Here is a 21,880-nt window from a genome sequence, read left to right as displayed (position 1 = left end):
GTTTTATTTTAAGCAGCCATCAGAAGCCACTGATTCTGATGGTAAGAATATAGCACTTTGATATACAGGAAATGTGATGGAGAGAAAACAGTTTGCTTTACTGACAGTTTTGTCAATAAACTGAGGCAAGACAGACATTTGTATCTTATGGATTTTTTTTTTTTTTTGAAGTAACCAGGATCAATGGGATCAACCTGCAGTCGTCTACAGAAGGTCTTAATGCTTTAAAAAATTTAAATAAAAATTCATCAGAACCGAGAGGTAAGTCTTTGCTATGATCTACAGTAACCACCCACTAGTAATCCAATAGCTAAAATATTAAACTTCTGAAGCTTTCCCTCATTTCCCTGTATGAACCCTTGACAGGACTAAATTCTTTACAGTTGAAACCGCCTATCTTCCTGGTTTACAAAGAGTAACACTTTTATTTTGGATTTCTATCTATAGTGGTACAGTGGTTATATAATTTAGTACTTACTGTGCAGACACCATTTGGGTAGTGTTCTTTCACATATGCTTTCATTGCTGTTTCAACTGAATTTCTCCAAGATTCTATGGCATTTTCAACTTCGTGGGGTCTAGGATCAGTAGCCTCCTTTCTTAAGTGATCAAATTTAAAAGAGATCTTATTCTTGGGATCCAAAAATTTTCCATTTCCCAAATCACCATGTTCTGTTATCAAAACCTGCATTATAAAATTTCAGTTAATAACATTTGCTATTGAATAAAGAGAAAAGAAATACCATGCCAAATCTAATTATATCCTACATTTAACTGGAGCTTACTCATATCCAAAGACTCACATTTTAAACAAAATATGCATATAGCAAGAGAGGACGAGGCTAACATGACACACTGACTCAGAAAAAAAAAATCCTGAATCTTACCCTCTTACTGCAATAAGAAATGCAATATAGAAATTCATGTCTTCTAATACTAAAGATGGAGCAAATTGTTTCTACCGCTGCAAATCAGGTCAGACTGAATTCAGGACAACACCATAGAATGAAATTTCAGGCTCTTTATATGCCCTAAACGATTAGCTTATGGAACTGGTACTGGCCATATTTATATTTTGACAGGGAAGATGCATTTCTTTCCATTTTCTTGCCAAGATATATTCCAACACCAGAACATCTTTAACAGTTTAAGGAGCATTGAAAGTATTTAATTGTATTCATACCTGTTCATCATAACCGTCAATTTTCACTGGAGTAAACTGGTCCAAGTTGTACTGTGCAAATGCACTACAAGAGAGAAAAAAAAAAAAATCAAAAGCCTGCAGCAAGCACAATCTTTTTCCTTAGTAGCTGTAAGAGATTTAAATAATAGCTAATAATCTGGGCAATGATGCATCAAAAAATTATATCAATGCTTCATTATCTAGCAAGCCCAAATTCTTGGAATCACCTTGGTTCATTCAGTGCTCATCTTACAGATTCCGACCACCATTACACAATGATTTCTGTTCAAAAGTAACCTGATATAGACAAACACAAACTCCACAGTAACCCACAGAAACTGGAGGAACAGATAAAGTTTAAATTCCACAGGGATCCAAACTACTACGCCAGACATCTCTATTCTTACAGATGAAACTAATTTTGGCATAAAACACAGTAGGCATAATGTTTTGATATAAAAGTAGGGTCTAAGGAAGCAGTATCTTACAGATGTTCAGTGCCTATAAAAACTACCACGAAACAGAAAATGAAATCCAAAAAGGTGGAGACTAGTTCCAAAATCCAGGTCACCGATTTCCGAAACAGTTGCTCTAATCATTAGGATACAATACAGATCTCTCCTCCGCCAAGAATTTAATCTTGATCAAAGATGCACAACACACATAATAGGGTTTTACTTTCCAAGCACACATCTTTTTAAACGAATCACTTACTGACAGTGAAAGTCTTACTGAAAAACATCTTGCTTTTATGCAACTGAGTATGTGGCATCTGGTACTTACTGGGCTGCTCCTTCCCTGAGAAGATTGTCATTATTAAGCAGCAATCGAACATCTGAAAGGAGATGTTTACAACATAAAAGTACAGTTAACTCAGAAACTTGTTTCAGTCACATGACAAATGTCAACAGACTGTACAAAACAAAAAACCCAAACCACCCCATACCCATATGGATTACTAGGTAGGAAATTTATTGCTTCATATTTCATAATTTTGACTGAACAAAATGAGAAAACTAGCATGATCCCTTCCAACACAATCCGGTAAACACATATAAGCCATATTCTACAGGCTGTGTGACAGCTCTAGGAATCTGTCAAACTAGTTTTTAGACAAGTTCTGAATGAGAACAGCACAGGGTTCAAATGAGTTCACTTTTAAGATATAAACTACCAAATCCTTCACACTGTATTGATGGTAGCGGTTACTGTATTTTGTATTTTGACAACATTAATATGGTATGTGTTTTTTTTTTTTTTTTGACCTTAACATTTTTGCTTTCGTTCCTTAATGACACTTAGTAGTCAGAGCACAATATATCACAATACCATTTCTTCTACCATCATACAAGAAACATGGGAGTATAGAATAAAGTCGATACTCTCATCAGAATGACTTCTTATTTTCTATGCAGTAAATTGATATTTATGTACTTGACTTACTGCCTTATTATTTACTAGGTAGTATCTTAATACCAGTTTAATGCACTGATCATTAACGAACTGATCATTATTCTCACTATAACATTTTAAAACTCTTCTAAAGATTCCCAAGATATCATGCAAGGGGAAAAAAAAAAAATACGGAATGTATCTGAAGTATTTTTTCTAAAAAAAAAAAAACCAAAAAACAAAACAAAACCCACAAAAAACCACAACAAAAAACACCACCAAAAAAAAACAAACAAAAAAACCCCCACATCACAACAAAACCCAAACCAAAGCACAAAACAAAACACCCAAAATTAAAAAAATCCAAACAACAAGAAAACCCACAACAACCCCACAAACCCCCACACCAAACCAAACAAACAAAATCACAATTTAGAGAATTGGAATTTAAAGCTTTCTCTCTCTCTTTTTCTAAGAGGTCAGTCTGAATCTCATTGAACACTCATCACACATTTATGATCAAATGTTTTGTTATGTGTTTCCAAACATATTATACTCGGTTATTAAGCAGGTAGTTGCAACTATGAACTAGCTTAACAATAAAGTTCATAGCAGTTCTGCTATAAGAAATTGCATTAACCTTTAGGGAGCTGGGTTAATGAGCTGCTCACCAACAGTTCATTTCACAAATGCAGTACAAACTGGTTTAAGTTTAAATAATAATCAGCTTGTCACAGTCTAACTGAAGAGCAAGGTACTTCTAAAAACATTACATTCTTTAACAAATTTAAGCTCTCTCCAGCCTGACATTGACTATAGGTTTAGTATACTACTACTTCTTTACTTAAATAGCACCAGAGCTATTTGTAAGCTACAGCTACAAAACGTATACCTTCTTACATAGTATGGACACCCATGTATCTTGATGCAAGACATACACAACAATTTTTAAAGAAAAATAACATCTTAGGTAAAGTTCAGGCAACAATAGTTGAGAGAAGCTAATTTCAAGTTTCCTTTCAGCTTCCCAATACAACCAGTAAAATGAAGTGTGCCCAAAATGTAAGGGTTAAAAATGTTTGGAGAAGATTAATATTCTTTCCACAACAGGCATTAAGCAGTAGTCCTTTGTATATTCAAGGTTAAGTACTTGTAATTATATTCCTTAATTAAAAAAAAAAAGGGGGGGGGGGGCATTTTAATTTCAGCTAGTTTAATTTCTGTTGAAAAAGGTAATTGTCTATCAAAGACTGAAAAAAAAAAAAAGAGTACATATGTCTTCTAAACAAAACCCCTAGCAACTGTTAATTCATGACTGATTAAAAAAACAGAAAGCAAGCTCATTCTCACATCACAAAGAAAGTGGTACTTTCCTCCTTTTGCATTTAAACTCCAAGCTGTCTTGTGACTGCAAAGCTTATTATGCCAAGCTACAAAACCAGCTCTTACAGCAAGTGAGCTGCTAGAATATAAGCTACATGAAATTCAGAAGAGTAATTGGCAATACAATTTTGGATATAGATGCCTTAAATGAAAGGACAGAGCAGACAGATACTCACCGTTGAACACCTCATTGAATTCCCCAGGAGGAGCATGAATTATGAATTTTGCTGCTATACGCACCTTAAAAACAAAAACAATTATGTGGTTGTATATATTTGTATTCATTCCTATTCAAACCAATGATGCATTGTATAGCTTTAATACCCAGACATGAAATTGTACAGCTCCCACTGTTTCATGTATTTGTTCACATTACTTAAACTACTCTGTCTTTGTTAGAAACACAGAATATAAAGTTCTACCTCTTCAAACAGAACAGAGGAGGTTATATGTGATGGAAGCAGATAGAGAAATTGAGTCACTCATGTTTTGTATTACTGGCAAAAAGGAAAAGATTAATATAACAAATGAGATCAATAATATATTCACAATCTATTTCAACTTTCAGTCCATGGATGTCTGTCAACACACATTCCAAGAGAGCCAAAAACCAACCACGATGAAGATACATTCAATCTTCAAAGCTTCTCCTCTAATAATTTTACTACACATCCTATGGTTCTAAACTTTCCAAAAGGCCCATAGGTGGACAGTAATCAATAGATTACATAAGCTTAAAAACACTTGCGTAGACACTAAAGCATGTAATTTCACCTGCATCTACCTGTAAGGTCTCTTAGTACCACAGAATCAGCAGTTAAAGTTTAAAAAAAAACACCTTGAGAACTTCTTTAATGCAAGTCCTCAAGCAATTGCCTTCAGCCACAACTTCTTGCAGACAAAACACGGCATAAGCCAGTACTTCCACTAAAAGTACGTACACCTGCCCTGGCCTTCTCCCTCCTTCTGCTTGCACAAGCACTTGTACAACTGTACAGTGAGCAAAATTAGAAAGGTTATTTTTCTTTTTTTATTAGACCGGGTCCCTGAACTGGTTCACTGCACAGCAGCAGACACACGTGCCTTGCAAAACGAACACAAAAGTGCTTTTCTGATGTGAAGCAACCTTAAAACTTTTCAACTATTACCTTACTTGTAGAATGTCACTCAGCAGACTTGCTTTCATTCATTCTTCTTTCCCCCTTAAACTGTTAAGGGACCCGTTATAAAAATAAGTAAATAAATGTTGGTTTCCTAACTTAACCTGACGAAAGTTCCTACCCTTCACATTTTACAGTTACCTAAGTTCAGGAGACATTCAATGCTCTCTTGCATCCTTGATACAATGTTGCTATTCAAATACAGGATACTACCTGAACCATAGTTCTCATTTCTAATACCTTCGGTTGTATTTCTATGGAATAAAGAGCTGGGAGATTCAGTGTCTGCACTCTCTGGGCTTCCTGTTTGAAATTAAGGTGTTTGAGAAGCACATACTCCATTAACAAATACCTAAAAATAACCAAAGAATGCTTTACATGTATACATTTACATATATCTGAAACTATAGAAAAACTGTCTGAGCACGCTAAAGCTCTTGAGCTGACTTGTAAATAGCTTTTATAGTCGAGAGTTGCAATACAGCCAGTGCTCGGACCCCAGCTTCTTGACAGGGCCCAAGTTTAAGGCAAGAGTCTCCAGGAGAGATGGTTCAAGCTTAAGAGTGCCCTGAGAGAGCACTTAGCTGCCTCATTAGCAGTGTTCAAACCTCAACGAGATCCCAAATGACTAGCCCAGGCAGCTTTCTGCTCCCTAGGAGTCAGCCCACAGCCACTCAGAGCTGGCTAATGGAAATGGAAAGGCTGTCAGTTCCCAACTTTCTAAACTGAATGCTACACTTTGGATTGCAGACAGCATTTATCTGCTACCTCAAATACCTAGATCAGAACTCCTCTTTCCATGTAAACAAATTTGCATTATACTGAGATAAATGCCACAGGGTTTACTCTTCTCAAAAGAGACACAGAGAGGCAAGAGCATCTTTTTCTATGGCAGCTTATTAAACCACTTGCCCCGATTAGAAAGCAACTTGGATTGTCTCCTTCGACCCAAAGGACTGCAAACTCATCTGCATTAGCCAGACATTACCCCAACCACCGGTCTGTACACTTTTTCCGAGTGAGGACATACTCCATACCTCTCCTGCTGAAGTCGGGGCATTCTGTATGTGGTATACACAGCTGAATGCTCAACCCAAAGCAATGTAAAGGATGTGCAATATAGCTAACCTACAGTACTATTAAAGCACTCATGAAGGAGAAGGGCAAGACAGGCTCCAAGGCTCTACTACAAGGCCATTTTATCAAATGACCAATTAACAGAGTCTGGGATCAGACTAGAATTTAGGCTTCATGCTTAAGAGCAGGTATTTAGTTGTGCTTTCAGCATGACTATCAGGCTGACTCCCAGCTCAAAGTTAGATGAAGGCACACCATTTCTTTGTTCCAACTTGACTTAAGGACATGAACAGGACTGCTTATCCCTGCCAAGGCTGGGTTAGCTCTGGGCAAGCAGAGAAACAAGACATGCTTAAAGGAGCAAAGGTAAGGAAAACCTGGGTGCCCAAACTGCACTCTGAATGACCGTGTGCTTTAAAGTGGTAGTATCTGTAAGGTGAGATATTAAGTCTGTACTAAAATTGGAATGATACCTCATTTTCAGCTGTTTTGGTAATATAAAACTGGTTTTGCTTCTTTTTTAGCCATCAGTAAGAACTATTCTCATCAGCCAGATTAGCTATAGTACGAGTAATATCCATTCAGAAGTATTCAATAGTAACAGATGTTTCCTCAGGACAGACCAACCTAAACATTGCTTTTAATGAACATTTTACTAGTAAATTCAATTCCTCAATGAGAACTTTTTCAGTGTGATTATTATTCATAGATGCCACTTTTTATAGGACAGAAACACAATCATGCAAATTTGCAATGAATATCTCATCAAGAAGTATAAAGTATATTCATGCTTACAGAAGGAGAAAACCTAATGTGTCTTCAGAAGATGAGAGTCTGTCAGCTAAGACACTGCATTTTGCTAACCTGCCTTTGTTAAGTCCATTTAAAACTAATCCACTTTTCTTCAGCAATTAAACCAAATTAACTTATCTGTGGAGATGAGTATCTGAAAAAGCCGTATTTCCCCAACTCATACATACAAGAAGCCCATATAAAAGAATTACATCCAGTAGTCTCACTTAACACGTAAGAACTGAAAAGGACTTACAGCTTCTTTATTGCCACTGAGTTTTTCCAGAAATAAATACTCTGAAGGAGGTTTCTCCGTTTCCCCAAACCAGACTGATACCGAAGGATAAGAGAACGCACTTTCATGAGCCTCAATGAGATGAAGATCTCCCCCTTTTGGCAGTAAAAAGCCACTGGCTCAGCTATCACTTGAGGAAGCACAATTTAAACAAAGGGACAGTCCATACAAAATGTGGTGTTTATGGGCAAATAAAAAAAATTAAAAATGCACATATAGCAAGAGGTACATTACTTGTAATATGAAGCAACAGGTAAAAAACTTAACTGCAATATAGTCCAGTTGAGATAGGAAGTTATTTTTACTGAAAACTGATTAAGAAAACACTTCAATCAGATGCATTACAGTTGAAACCAATGCTGGTTATTCAATACATTGAGACTTCAAAAAATTGATTAGAACTGATTTGAACAAGTCAAAACAGAAAAACCATAACATTCTCAAAGTCTAAATGACAAAGCCTTTTTCATTCAAGAGAACTGCACCTTCACACACAGTACAAAAGCCTTATACACATATCAGCAAGTAACAAAAAAATTAGGTTACAGTTGAGTATTCCTTTAGAAAACTCCAAAGCTAAGACTGAGAAATCACCTGAAGTTTCTCCACTTTTTACTCTAGTTACTCCTAAAACACCACCTAAAGTTTAAGACAGTGTTTTAATGATGTAGTTTCCAAGATTAGATTTACAGCCACTGTCTTCAGTTAAATGTCTGCAGAGCAGCTTGCAAGAAACTATAAACTTCAGAGTTCACTAATCCAAAACATCTGATCATCAATGGTTCACAAAAAACAGGTCTTGCAAACAGCTTTTACCACAAGCCTACGTAAGGAATTGCACATTTAATATACTAAATTCCTGGAATGCACAAAACCAATCTAAATACGTTTTCATGAAACATGACTTCCTGCAGGTTTGAGCATTAATTTGGACAAATCATACAGAAGCTGAGAGGAAGTTACCAAAAAAAAAAAAAAAAAAAGACTTCTGAAACATCGAGAAGGGAAGCATCCACTGCAGGCGTTCTCTTTACCCAATTTTCACATATACACCAGTCACAGACTCACTTAAATGAAGTCTAGTATCAATAAGTAAGAGCTAGAAAATTTACTTCCTCAATTCAAGTGAAGCCAAATGCTACCCATCACATCAGTTACAAGCTTTTTGATTTTATAAAGTAAACTATTTCAGTTAAGGTAAAAATTCAGACCGAGGAGCTTAGCGAAAAAGGACAGGTTTGTTGTATGCGATGTGCATGGATACTAGGCATAATAAAATGCCTAATTCCTCATTCTGCTAGAGATTAAAACGATTAGTTTTAATCAAATGCCTACACTCAGTTACTACGGTATTTGCAGTTTTCAGATTACGCATGCACAAAGGTAGCAATATACGGAATAGCGTTAGTTACGCTAAATCTGCCTTGTTTTCATACTTCTGCCTTTATTTCACAATCTAATTTCTCTCAAGGTGTGACACCCATCAGATACATAGAGAAATCCTACTTCTCTACCTTTTCCAGTCTGTGACATTCTGAAGTTTGTTTTATTTTAAAGAAGTTATACACAGTGACTTCAAATGCCCCCAAACCACTCTTCCTGTTCCTGGCACATCGGAACTGACACTGGTTGAAAAAGCCCGACCTTCTGCGCTGTATGTGCCTATATATGGTCATGAATATGTGCTCCCAGAAGTGCAGGGGCTCCTGCCACGCCACGGTCAGCTCTGCTAAGATATGCTCATTCCTGATAATCAGCTAGAGTACACCTAGCAATAAAAGAGACACTAAAACTTAAGTTAGCTTTTCTCCCCCCCCCCCTTACCTTTCCCCTTTTTAACTTAACTGAAATACAGCTGTATTTGCCAGGCACCCTGACAGCTCACTCCTTCAATCAACAGCCATGCTGCGCAGGAAAAACACCCTGGTAAGCAAGATGCTGTGAAACCACATACTTTGCCCTTACTCTTTCCTACACATCACTTACTTCAAGTTCAGGTGCGAACTCCTTGCAGCAGGGAGACCCACCCTTCCTCTACACTCATAACAGGTTAAACTTTACTGCTCTGGAGCAATACAAATGAAATAGTGAAGTACATACTAAAAGCCCTTTTTACCTAAAAACTGCATGCAAATCTGAAAAGAAAAAAAAAAGTGACAGAAGACCTCCACAATACGTTTCCACTCAAAGACAACTTTGTTGCTAATCACAGGGCAGGAGGAAGAGCTTCCAGCAGTTACTTTTATCAGTGATTATAAAAAGTGTTATAGCAGGAGCAAGGCATTGTGTATCATGCATTTATATTCTGGATTCCTGAAAGCACCCTTGCTTCCTTACAAAACAAACCAAATCTCCCATTCACAGGAACCCCTGTTTGGCAAAAGAAGTAGATGAGACATCACATTTAGAAGTGAGCTCTTTGGTTCTGCCCTAGGAACAGTAGAGAGTCCATTCCTGGTGTCACGCCTTCTGCCACGGTCCTCCTTGCTGGTTCAGGAAACCTTTCTGGTGGCAACTAAGCAAACGGCTTTGTCTTGACCCACCCAACTCTATTTACAGGCAGCTACTGGGGTTTCTCACAATTAGCCTGTAGTTACAGAAATAGTAACACAGTTAAGCTGATTCAAACTAGATTTAAAAAGTTTCAATTCTCTCAGGACCCTGTAATTCACACTCACAATAACACAAGTCATTCAGGGATCCTGCTTGTGCCACCTGGAGTGATACGGGACAAAAGGCTTGTCTAGTTTTATTGTGGTCGGAGTTTGATTCAAACTTGTGTTTTGAGTTCAGCTGAGCTGTTATTTTTCAATATCCAGCTTTACTTTCTAATGAACAACAAAACTGCTCTGACATCTTCTACCAGTCAAAATTAATTTTGCATTGACACACGTAGCACATCAAGGAACACAGTCTAAGTTTCAATCATTTGCAAGATACAATGCCTGACGATCTGTCAGTACTGCAAACATCAACGTAGTTTTTGAGGTTGCGAACCGTTCAATGTTTAAAAAAAAGGTAACAGGTAGACAGGTAGATATTTGGTATTACTCCTTTGGACAGGTAGATATTTGGTATTACTAGCTCCAATTGCTCATCAAATTCTTAGGTTAGATACTTCCCAGGATGTTACACCAGCAATTACAATACACTTTTAAAATAAGAAAGATTTGGGGGTGTTTCGTAAGTGGCATAAACTGACTGAATACCATGCCCCTGCTGCCACCAAAAGGACTGATCTCCCTGCCTCCTCCCAAATAAGCTCTGTGATCCATTTTTACAAACTCCTTTGTATCACCAGTGCTCATCTGTTTATGTGAGCATCCAGAGAAGCAAACTGATCCAGCTTAAAGAATAGCTTTAGAAGGTGGCAAGAACAGAGCAACCAATTCACTTATCAAGAGGGCTTTAAATAATTATTGCTTCTTGCTGCTAACAGTTTAGTGAAGTGAATAAACCTTCAAAGAGCCAGATAAGCACTGAGAACGAATATGTGAGAAAGGGATTACCCCATGTCAGCAGCAAACCGTCTTCTCAGCATCTCATGAAACCTCGTCCATACCCACGGGCGTAACTTCACATGGTGAAGAAGCATCCCGAAACAAGCAGCATCTCACACAAACACAGAGCAAAGACAGTGACTCTGGTAGAGAGGGAATTAATATAAAAAGTAGTGTCGCAACTGCTTTCCTACCAAGCTCAACTAAAAAACGCACTGTAGTATTCAACTCACTCCTGCTTCTGGGAGAGCTGAGGAAGAAAACACTGCAAAAATGTGGTTCTGTGGCACAGGAAAGGAAGGGCACATTCCATGCCTATGGCTTTGACCGAACAGACATTTCCTTCATAGTAATGCCTGAAGCTGCATTGCATCTGTAGAACGTGTGTTTTCCTCAATTTTAATACATGAGTACTTAAGAGTATGTAGCAGTACCAGCACTTAATAGTGGTGCAAAACATAAAACTTACACAGTGTGAGGTATTCTAGCTGCATTCTTTCTGCCTGAAGAACCGACTCAGATAATGAGATTTATTTTCACAAAAATAACCATTTTGAGAGGTGCTGATTGTTTCACTGTAGGGCCTTTCAGCAGTAGTGTATCTAAATATTATAAAAGTCTCCATCTTAAAATCACTTTAAACACAAGATCATATTAAGATGAAGGATTAAAAAAAACAAACCTGAAACAGGACTTTTGAAAGTCATTGTATCAGGTACAGATAGCAAAGACGAATACAAAAGCAATATATGTTACTTGGGTAAAATACAGGTCTAACTAGGAAAAAAAAATTAGGGAAGATAAATCTCCCCCATGTCATTTTGCAGTTACTTTTATTACCCGCGATGATATCTAATTCGACAGCTTTTTACGTCATGCACTTCCCATATATTAATTTAGAAACATACTGAAAGAACAGCACTGTTCTCAAATTAGTGAAACAAGAATGTTTTGTTTGTAGACGTTAAAGGATGAAGACCAACCTGAAACTTTAGCTTCAGCTATCACCATCAATAACTAAAGGCTCTGAACTGAAAAAAATTGCTTGTAATACAGTCGGTAGAATACATTATATTTTTTTTTCCCCATATCTGTATTTCTCTGAAAGCCTATGTCTTCTCAGTAGTTGGCTGGAAAACAAATAAGCCGAGAAAACCACATACATGCAAAAGTAATTCTGAAATTATTGATAGCGCTGCATCTCCCGAATTTGTCATACACAGCATTCTTCCTGCAGCGTCTTTACTGCAAGTTTTCATCTTTACTGTAGTAGTCCTTTTTCGAGATACGTACATGAAAGCTCATAATATGAGCAACCAGGGGAAAAAAAAAAAAAAAGATTAAGAACATCTCAGGTTCACAACTCGGACAAAAGTTGCTTTCAGTAACTTCCAAAGGACGTATGAATAGGAGGTGTGTCCCATAAAGTAGCAGTAAGTTCCAGTCTCAAGAGGCTATACATTGGGTGCTTTAAATTACCAGTATCTCAAACTGCATCATTCTTTGGTACTTCCTGTTTCATTGTCAGATCAAGCCCCAACATATGTAACCAACTCAAGAAAAAAAATATTGCTTTGGGAAGCATGCTAGAGGCTAGGACTCCCTTCGCTAAATAGAAATCTCATATGATTTGACAAGGGTCTAATGCAGACATTGGTCTAATGTAAATTTATGAGGAAACCTTATCCATAAAACCTTTAGAAGCTGAGCAATTGCATACTTTGCTTATGGATCAGGTAAACAACAGATCATAAGCATAAAAAAAATCACCGAATTTCCTTGCATAAGTCATTAATTGAAAACTGAAAAAGTAGTAAAATTTTACATTTAGTGAAAAATAAAAGCATTAACTTTTGTTTGAAAAGTAAAAGGTATAAGAAATGGCTAACTAAGACTTCACAAAGAAAGCAACTGATAGCATCATCTCCCACATACAGAATCAAGATGTTCTGTCAGCCCAACGCACGTGCTCCTCAGTTGCAGCAACGAGACCTCTCTTTCTCAGCAGTCTTTAGAGTGGTATCTACCATAACCTAAAAAGCACTTGGTTCACATTTGCAAAGCATTCTTCCACCACAAAGCCTAAATTTTTAAAGTGATCCTTCCTACTGCTCCCAGTTCATTATTTATAATTAAATACTCCAAGGACATCAAGGCTGGATTCAATAGCAGCGGGGAGAGAAAAGGAACAAGATCACAGCTTGCTCTACGAAAAATGCCTTTAATAAAGTCATAGAATAAGGTGCTAGCTTAACTGTATGTCCCCCTACCCCCCCATTCCAGTGTCTTAAAATTCTCTCTCAAAGTTACCTATTATTTCGAAAGTTTTAATGCCTTCTGTCAAGTTAAGAAAGTATTTGAAATATTTTACATTTCAGAAGCTTTTTACTCAAGGATAAAAAAAAAAGTAATTTCCATATGCTGAAAAATCTGCTTTCATTTCTCCATGAGCAAGTCAAACTCCTTTATGCCCTGCTTTCAGAAACTGGACCTTCGGCTGGGGCTGCACGGCTAGAAGGCGCGTCCCCTGGGTGGTGGATAGGGGATCCCTCTCTGGAGGGTGCACCGGATAAAATTGAAGAAGGTGCCGCGAACCAATGCAGCCTAAGGGAAGGCCACCCTGCCAGAAAAACCACTGGCCCTCCAAGTCATGGGGGTTGGGCAGGAGGCCAACTACCTCCTCCCGGAAAAAAAAAAAAAAAAAAAGTTGCAGAAACAACGAGCATCAACTTTCAAAAAAAAAACCCGAAATGGCGGAGATGGAGAAAATCAGTAATGAAGTGAGGAGGAGGAGATGGAACTGGATCAGTCATGTCCCGAGGAAAAAAACAATAGAAGACTGCGCTGTGGCCCTTGGGACTCCAGAGCACGCAGCCGCAGACCGATCGAAGTGGAAGAACGATGTTCGCGCCTTGTGTGCCTCCTGGCACTGAGAGAATTCAGATTCAGAAACTGGAAGTGAATATTATACAGTGCCGCCTGAGAAAAATACACTGATTCGCTAAATAATGTGGCCAGAATCCTTATCCTATTCTTCTTTGGCTGCCAAAATTGTAATCAACCAAAGATGGTATTTCACAGCAGAACTGTACGCTGATGACTGTATTGGTGGGCAATAGAACCTTATCTGTTATATCACAAATTATTGTCTCCAGTTTCATTACTGGATTTGCTAATAATTTGTTCTATTACTCGTCTCTATTTTTGGTTCAATTTGTTTCTCTTATCTACTTAAACTATGAGGTTTCCTGGGTAGCAAGCTTCTGCAAGAGTTCTGCGAGCACAAAGGCAACAAGAACAGGGCTTTTGATGGTCCTGAGGTGCCACTGCATTATAAATACTCTATGACACACTAAAAGCTGTAATCCACAAAAAGTATCTAATTTCTTCAAAATACTAATAAAAAAAGAATATATGAACTGCAGTTATACCAATCACTGATCTTATATTTAGAATAACAGGTTTCATTTGTATTTATCTTCAAGCTTCAGATAATTGTTTTTAACTTGTCAAAAATGCAGACGATTTTGCTTTGCATAATAACTTTCTATGGCAGTGCACCGTGAAAAGATAAGCAGCGTTGGACACAAGTTGCAACAATTAAATATTAGGAAAAGTTTCTGACCATGGGTGTAGTCAAACATTGCAACACATCACTCAGAGAGCCTGTGCAGTCTCTCCATCCTTCAAGATATCCAAAACTCAAAGTGCAAGTCCCTAAGCAACCTGATCTAAGTTGGCCCGCTTTGAGCAAGCGGCATTTGGGTTACCTCCAGAAGTTTCTTCCAGCCTGCATGACTCTACAAATAAATGAAGTTATTAATTGCAGTTATACATACAGTATATGATCATTTTTTCAGATAGTGTTGAACACTTCTGTAATTTCCCAATAAAGCGATTAAAATGTCTGTTCTGTTTTGATGCATTTAAAAAAAAAAATTCCTAACTCAAGTCAACACACTATGATATCTCAGGATGTATATAAAAATCTTAACCTTGGGAGGACTGCTATATTCAGAATTACGTGTCAGTCTGAGAAGCACTCTCAACTTCCTCATTGTTATTAAAGAATTGCCTCAAAACGTTATCAAAGCGTAACCACTGAATTGAACCTCACCTTTGCAAAAACAATTCCTTCTACGCAACTTCTGTTACATTTCACTTGTGGAAAAATGTTAATTTTCACAGCTTTGATAATGTAGTAAATTAAACAGAAGATATGCTTAAACAGTAACCTAGTTATTTCACGTTTAAGTATTAAAGGTTTTTCAACCTGTCATTGGAACCTGCTACAGCATTTCCAGTTCCATTCAGAATTTGAATATAAACAAGAACCAGAGAGCTCACAAGGTCCTCCTGCTAGACACATTAGCAAAGCTGCTCCTTTAAATAGAAAACAAAGCATACACTGATGAACTACAAAGAAAGAACATTAAGGACACTTGCAAAACTTTACCTTAAGTTTACCTTATAGATTACAGTGCAGTTATACCCAGAAAAGGCTATTCAAATCCTGCTTCTACTTCAACACATTCTGCTTCTAATCATCAATGGTCTCCAAGTCTCATTCAGGGCAATTCCAAAGCCAGAATTGGACATCCTTTCAAAATGAATGATTTAGAGCACATGTATTGCTTTAATACGTGTAAAGATTTTTAAAAACTGGGGTTTGTCAAAAAATTCTGCCAATGCTTTCAAAACAGTTTCAGGAAAAAGGTTTATGTTTGCATTAAGGAAACACCTGAACCTCCCGCATTGGTGGGCTTGTTGTATGTGCAAGTGGGATCTGCTGTCAATGTATTACATTTTAAAGATGGAGTTACACACGAGAGAATGCATTTTACTGGCATAGACCTTTCATCTCAAAGCACTGACTAAAGAAAGAAGTTTTCCTTAAACAATCTGACAAAACTACACTGCAGAGTTCTGTTGGTGTAAGACATCCACCTTTATTACTTAGATTTGTATGTTTTGACACCTAATTTAAGAAGTTGCAGTTACCCAATGCACCAGGAAATACCTGGAAGCAACGCTGGCCTGGCTCATTTTCACAAACGGGACTATGTCCTCATCGGAAGAGAAGTTTTGCTCTCCTTACAGCAAGCTGACCTAGTGTTAAACTCCACCTTAGTCAATATGCCTTCCTGAATAAGTGGAACTACTGAGACATAACCTTACTGAAAGAGGTGTTGGACAATTCCCATATTTATATGCTTAGCATTTTAAGGAATGCAAGAGCTAATTTTGCATTAAAAAACTGATGCGTTATCCTTTCCTATGAGGATTCGCCCCTTTCCTCCCTGAAGGCATCCTGATTTTCTCAGGCTTTATCTTGATATCAACACAGCTATTTAACTCCTGTGCTTTGTAGAGAACAGGATTCATGGTTAAAAAAAAAAAAAAATCTACAGTAAACACATCCCTTCGAGTCACCAAAAATGGACTGCAGAGCACTAGTTTTATGATTTAAATAGTTTTAGTCTTGTTTTGCATTTGCGCTAGTGTTTGTTAATGAATATTTACATTAGTAAATGCAACTTTTACAGTTAAATCAGTACCTTCCATTAATCATTGCCTATATTCATGTAGATAAATTGTAGCTTTTATATTCACACTAATATGCTCATTAAAAACATTTTTATATATACTTATTAGTTTGACATCGCCACAGGTAGGAAAACAATTTCTACAGAAACTAGAATAAAATTAAACTTCAAAAAATGGTTACTGGACTTTAATAAAACTACTTCAAATATGCCAGATAAATAAATAGGTTTTGCATTCAAAACTTGTTAAGTGAGGATGCATTACCCATAGGAAGGGCACAGAAGTGACGACTTCCCGTTGCTATCTCACTTAAGAGTTCAGGGCTTCACGATTTCCACCTCTCATGCCTCATTTTTATTTACAGACTGAAGCAAGCACAAGCATGTTTTTCCACCTATCTAAAAGCTTCTGAACTTTCAGTGACCTACGTGAATAAAGCATCTACAAAACACTGTGCCTCACAAAAGCTGTTTTCAGCCCTGGGAAGTCCCTGGTACTGGATGCTAAAGCCAGTAACTTTCACTGGCAATGGCCCAACTTCAGATCTTTGGATGTACGCAAATCTTACACACCATATTTACTAGAAATAGTTCTCAGAATTTTTTAAAAAAGCTTTTTCAAATTTGTCCTCACACTCACTATCATCATTTTAAAAGATAAGCAAGGCTTCAAAAATCTCATGCTAAAATGTGTATCTGAGGAACAAGACTGGGTTCAAAACCAGTTATGCAATCTTGCATATCGAAATCATGTTATTTCTGGCAACTGGCTCTTCTCCTTCCTTGATTTTAAAGCTTCTTTACCTGAACTGTAACTCTCTGTTTTGCCACTATTCCAATTCATGCCCTTTCTGTATCTTCAATTACGCTAAACACTGCAAGTTTTAAACCTGAATTACGTTAGAGCTAAATACAGCCATCTTAAAGTGACTGCCAGATAGCAACAGGAAGGTATAGCTGCTGCAAAGGGAATTGCTTACTGCCTTTGCAACACTTAAATCTACTGACTATATACAAATAAGACACGAATCAAAGACCTTTCAGAACCTGTCATATCACTACGTCACTTGATCTCCTCTTTACTTATGCTTTTACAGCATTATTAGGAGTCTAGTACGAAAAAGTTCTGTTATTTTGTTCACCTTCTTCCCTCCTTGAATTTCAGCAGTTTTGACCAGAGTTATAGCTATGCCTCTATCGAAGCTACCTACAAAACTATACCACCACCATCTGTGTCAGCCTTCAATACTATCAGTTCCATATCATGGGGGAAAAGTATATAAAGGAGCAATGTGATTTATTCCCTGTGAAAATGAACGTTTGTCTGTCTGCCTTTACTCCTACATTTATTTATAGTCCCAACTGGATAGGTGAGAAGGCTGTGCTTTTCAAATGCTATCCAGCTGATATTTTTTTTAGCTCAGTGAAACTGAATGTTTGAGATAACATTTTTATGGAGTTAGACAAGTTTTAACTTCAAAAATATTTGCAGTTATCTTTCATAACAAGTGTCAAGTGAGACATCAGAAATTAATCAAAACTGAAGAAATCCAGTTCAAGATCTCCATATGTATTAAGAACGTGCACTTCTGAATTTCCTTCCTTATACAGTATTCAATTAGTGGCTCAGTGGAGGGCAAATCTGACCACTTAAAATTACAGTAACTTACACCCCCCCAAAATATTTTACTGTAAACTGAGTATGTCTTCTATTTAATCCACTTAGAGTGCGCAATCATCTAGATCTCAGTTTAACACCATCAGAAAATGATTAAAGCTTTTAAGCAATACACATTTTTATTGTAAAATGATAGCACAACTTGAACATATCAGAATTAAAATTTTAAAGCATCACAAGATCCGCATGGATATTTGCCTCCTTTTCCAAGAGTCTGCAGTGTTACCCATTTTTGCTTTATTAGCCAATAAAATATACTGCCAGGCTTGGAAAATTCCACTCATATAGGACAATAAATTTTATATGGGACTGAAGCAGATAAAGGAATCAATTTAAATTTACAATGGAAGAGTGCTGATTCTCTTCACTTACACTGAGGCAGGAAGCGTCTCTAGGTCTGTACCCATTTTGGGAGAAAAGAAAAAGTGGAATTAATGGATAGAAGAAAGTTCAGAACTTAACCCCATCAGACACAAAAGCACAGACGGTGCTTCTCAGATCATACAGAGGCAAGATAAAACTGTCATTGTATCTTTTATTAGTTGAGAGAACAAGAGGCAACGAGCACAAAATTAAACACAGAAGGTACCGTCTGAGCATAAGGAACCACTTTTTTACTGCAAGGGCGACCAAACACTGGCACAGGTTGCCCAGGGAGGTTGTGGAGTCTCCTTCCTTGGAGATTTCCAAAAGCCACCTCCCCATAGCCCTGGGCAGTCTGCTCTAGATGACCCTGCTTGAGCAGGGGCATTGGACAAAATGACCTCCAGAGGCCCCTTCCAACCTCAACCATTCAGTGATGCCAAGATAACTCTAAATAGTCTAAATAGTCTAAATATTTCAAGCATACCCTCTAGGAACAACGTACTGAATTAGAGTTACTTGTATTTTCTACAATGGGCTAAAAGAGTCACGGATTACCACATATACTTCTTGATTACATTACTACTTGCACCAACAAAAAGGTGGCATTTGAATGTGAATTAACTAGAGGAAGGCACAGTCTTAAAGCCTCTTAGGAAAAAGACAGTGAGATCCTGGCGCTATGCATCTCTCGGCATATCAGTGCATCTCTAGTTCTGAAACACGGTCCTCTTAACCTCAAGCATGCAGAAAATCTGCCTTATTGTAACCACGCAGACATTTTAGACATCCTTCTTCCAACTTCAAAAAAGTCTGAAACATCATTTATTGATGTCTCCCATATTTAAGTCATCTCACAGCTTCCACAGCCATGAAAACCCACATTTCTCAAGTTGAAAATTAATAACACAGCACATTACATAAAGACATGAGCAGTGCACCAGCACCATGTACACAAAACACCACACCCTAGCTCTGAAACAGGCAGCTGCCATGAAGCTGGATCCAACAGAGGTAGATAAGGGACATGGATAATTGAGGTCTTACAAGACCCTCCGCTCCTTGAGATTCTTCTGAAAAAATCTTAAACCTAAGCAGCTTCCAACCTCCGCAAACAGAGATTACACGTACATCTCGTTAACAGGGACCCTCTGCCCCTTGACCTTACACTTCCCCAATTGCTGTCTAATAGGAAGTAAAACAGCCTTGCTCATCCCCACACCCCGCTCCTCTCCCACCTCTCCCGGAGCCTGCGGGGCTGACAGGGGAGGCGACGGCCCAGGCCGGCCCCGCTCCGGGGCCAGGCCGGCGGCACGGAGCCCCTCTGCGGGAGGACGGGGCCGGTGCTCCGGGGCGGCCGGCCGGCACGGGCAGGAGGCCTCGGAAACGGGAAGCGGCGGTGGGGGAAGGGGAGGGGAGAGTCCCTCCGCGTCTCTTCTGCCTCTCCCCGCCGTTCCCCGCTCACCGTCCCCGCCGCCACACGCCGGGCGGGGGCGGCGGCAGGCAGCGGCCGTGCCCGCCGCCCCGGCGGCAGCGGGGAGCGGGCAGAGCGGCCGCCGCCTCACCGGGCACCGCGCTCCGCCCCCCCGCCGGGCCCGCACCGTACAAGGAGCGGCGGGAGATGCGCCGGGGCCGGCGCGGCGGCCGGGCCAGCCCGCCGGGCCAGCCCTCCCGCCCGGCCTCCCCGCCGACCCTCCGCCCGCCCCCCTGACTGACAGGCCCGGCCGCGGGGCGACGGGAAAAATACGAACCACGGGGCGAGAGCCGAGCTCGCCCCGCGGCCTCCCGGCTCAGAGGGCCCGGGGACAAAAGGGCGGCGCGGCTCGGCGCGGCACCCCCTCCCACCCCTACCTTCTCCTCGTCGGACAGCTGCTCCTCCAGGTCCGCCATCTTCCCGTCTGGCTCCGGCCGCCGCCCCCGCCTCCTCCCTCCCGGGCAGGAAGGGCGGGGCCCCCCGCTCGGTGCGCGGCTGGCGGGGCCTGGGGCGGCCTCTCTGCGCATGCGCAGGCCGGGGCGGGCGTCCCGCTGTGGGGCGGGGGCGGGAGGGGCAGGCAGCGAGGGCGGGCGGGTTGCCGGCTTCCCGCCCGTGTCCGTGGGGCGCGGGGTGGCCCTCGGGGTGGTGCTTGCTCGGGGGAAGCGGGGGCCTCAGCCGGTGGCTGGGTGTCAGAGGGAGTCGGGGGGGAGCAGGGCGGCAGGGCCTGCTGCGCCCCTCGGGGCGTCTTCGGAGTGAAGAGCGGGGTTCCCACCTCTGATTTGATAGCAAAATGGGTCATTTAAGTAAGACCGCTGGAAACTGGGGCAGGCAGAACTAAAGATGGGCTGGTTTCAGACCTCCCTTGGCAGCGGGCAGCGCGGGTTAGTGGATGCGGGTGCTGAGCGTTGGGGTGGGGGCGCAGGCCGGCGGGGTGTTCTGGTGCACCCTGCAGTGTGCCGGAGGAGATTTTGGGACCCCCAGTTTGTTGCCAGCAACGGGAGGCTGAGGGAATAGATTATGTAAAATGATTTGTGTGGTCAAGAGGAGGAAACAGGAAAATAAATAGATTGGAAATTTTCTACCACAAGAATAAGAAAATGTGAAGGGTGTCTTCCAGCGGTGTGACATTGCAGGTACACAGAGGGGCATTTGAGATGACGGCTTGCAAGGATTGCCTGGAAGAAAACATAATAGAAGTTTTGAGGAAAACTAATAGAGGAGAGAAAACATTCATGTGGGGTTGAGGCCAGTGGAATTCTGTATCCTCTTCCAACAGTGTCCCGGGGGCAGATGCCCAAGGACCGGTGAGAGAACAAGGCAGTCCGTGTTGGCACTTTCTGGGAATGCTTCCTCGCTTCCAGCCAGCCGCGGCACAGAAAATGGTCATCCTCCTCAGTGACTTCATTCTAACGAGGACTGTTGAACTGTTCTTCAAGGGTCAGGTAGACAGTGGGAGGTTTTGTTTCCTTCTAGGAGCAAAGTCAGACTGGGAAAATGGATAACTAGGAGAAGCTGCTTTGATAATGATCTGTTCTGGCAACAGTGAGACAGTCGCAGACTCCATTCTGCAGAAGGTGAAAAAATGCAGAGGCCTAAGAAGGAAACCAAAAGAGGAGTCAGATGATCTTTTTGAGAAATCCTTCCTCAAGTAGAGAAGTAGAAGGAACATGGGAAATACTGGTGTTAGCCAAACAGAGTGTTTGGGTTTTGCGGAACACTGTGATAAAGTCTGAATAAAATTGTGTGTCTGTAGGCTTCATCTCATTAATATGGGTGCCAATTTCCTGGATGATACAAGAGCAAGGACAGCTGAGAGAACAAAAGAAATATCCTTATTCCACGTTCTAAAAAAGGACAACCCTAAAGCATTATGTGGTAAATCCAAATGTTGCATTGTTTGTAAGGGGTACATCTTCCAGTTTACTGTGTTAGGAAACTCAAATATGTAAGACGATTTGGAGCTTGAGAAAGATTATATGATTAGTATAACAAAGGTAGTGGGTAGAGTCTTGTATGGTGTTGAAACTGATGGTTAAA

The 21,880-nt window shown here is 40.0% G+C and overlaps 1 protein-coding gene across 2 annotated transcripts in view; it reads right to left on the bottom strand.

Moving 5' to 3' along the window:
- CAPZA2 (capping actin protein of muscle Z-line subunit alpha 2) overlaps positions 1-20,314 on the bottom strand; it is a gene marked incomplete at its 5' end in the record, with an annotated part of 33,670 nt that extends 13,356 nt beyond the window's left edge. Inside the window, 5 exons of one of the 2 annotated variants that reach the window (XM_082310157.1) lie at positions 479-685; positions 1,184-1,247; positions 1,967-2,018; positions 4,135-4,198; positions 20,221-20,314. In XM_082310157.1, coding sequence (XP_082166283.1) covers positions 479-685; positions 1,184-1,247; positions 1,967-2,018; positions 4,135-4,198; positions 20,221-20,259 — 426 coding nt within the window. Of the gene's footprint in view, positions 1-478; positions 686-1,183; positions 1,248-1,966; positions 2,019-4,134; positions 4,244-20,220 lie in introns of those variants that run through there. The other variant, XM_082310156.1, reaches the window with a different exon arrangement.
- Between the last annotated feature and the right edge of the window lie 1,566 nt (positions 20,315-21,880).

Source organism: Platalea leucorodia, assembly GCF_965183815.1.
Source record: "Platalea leucorodia genome assembly, chromosome: 4".
NCBI classification, from domain to species: Eukaryota; Metazoa; Chordata; class Aves; order Pelecaniformes; family Threskiornithidae; genus Platalea; species Platalea leucorodia.
The sequence above is the reverse complement of the archived record's forward strand: the minus strand, read 5'-3'. Positions and strand labels throughout refer to the sequence as shown.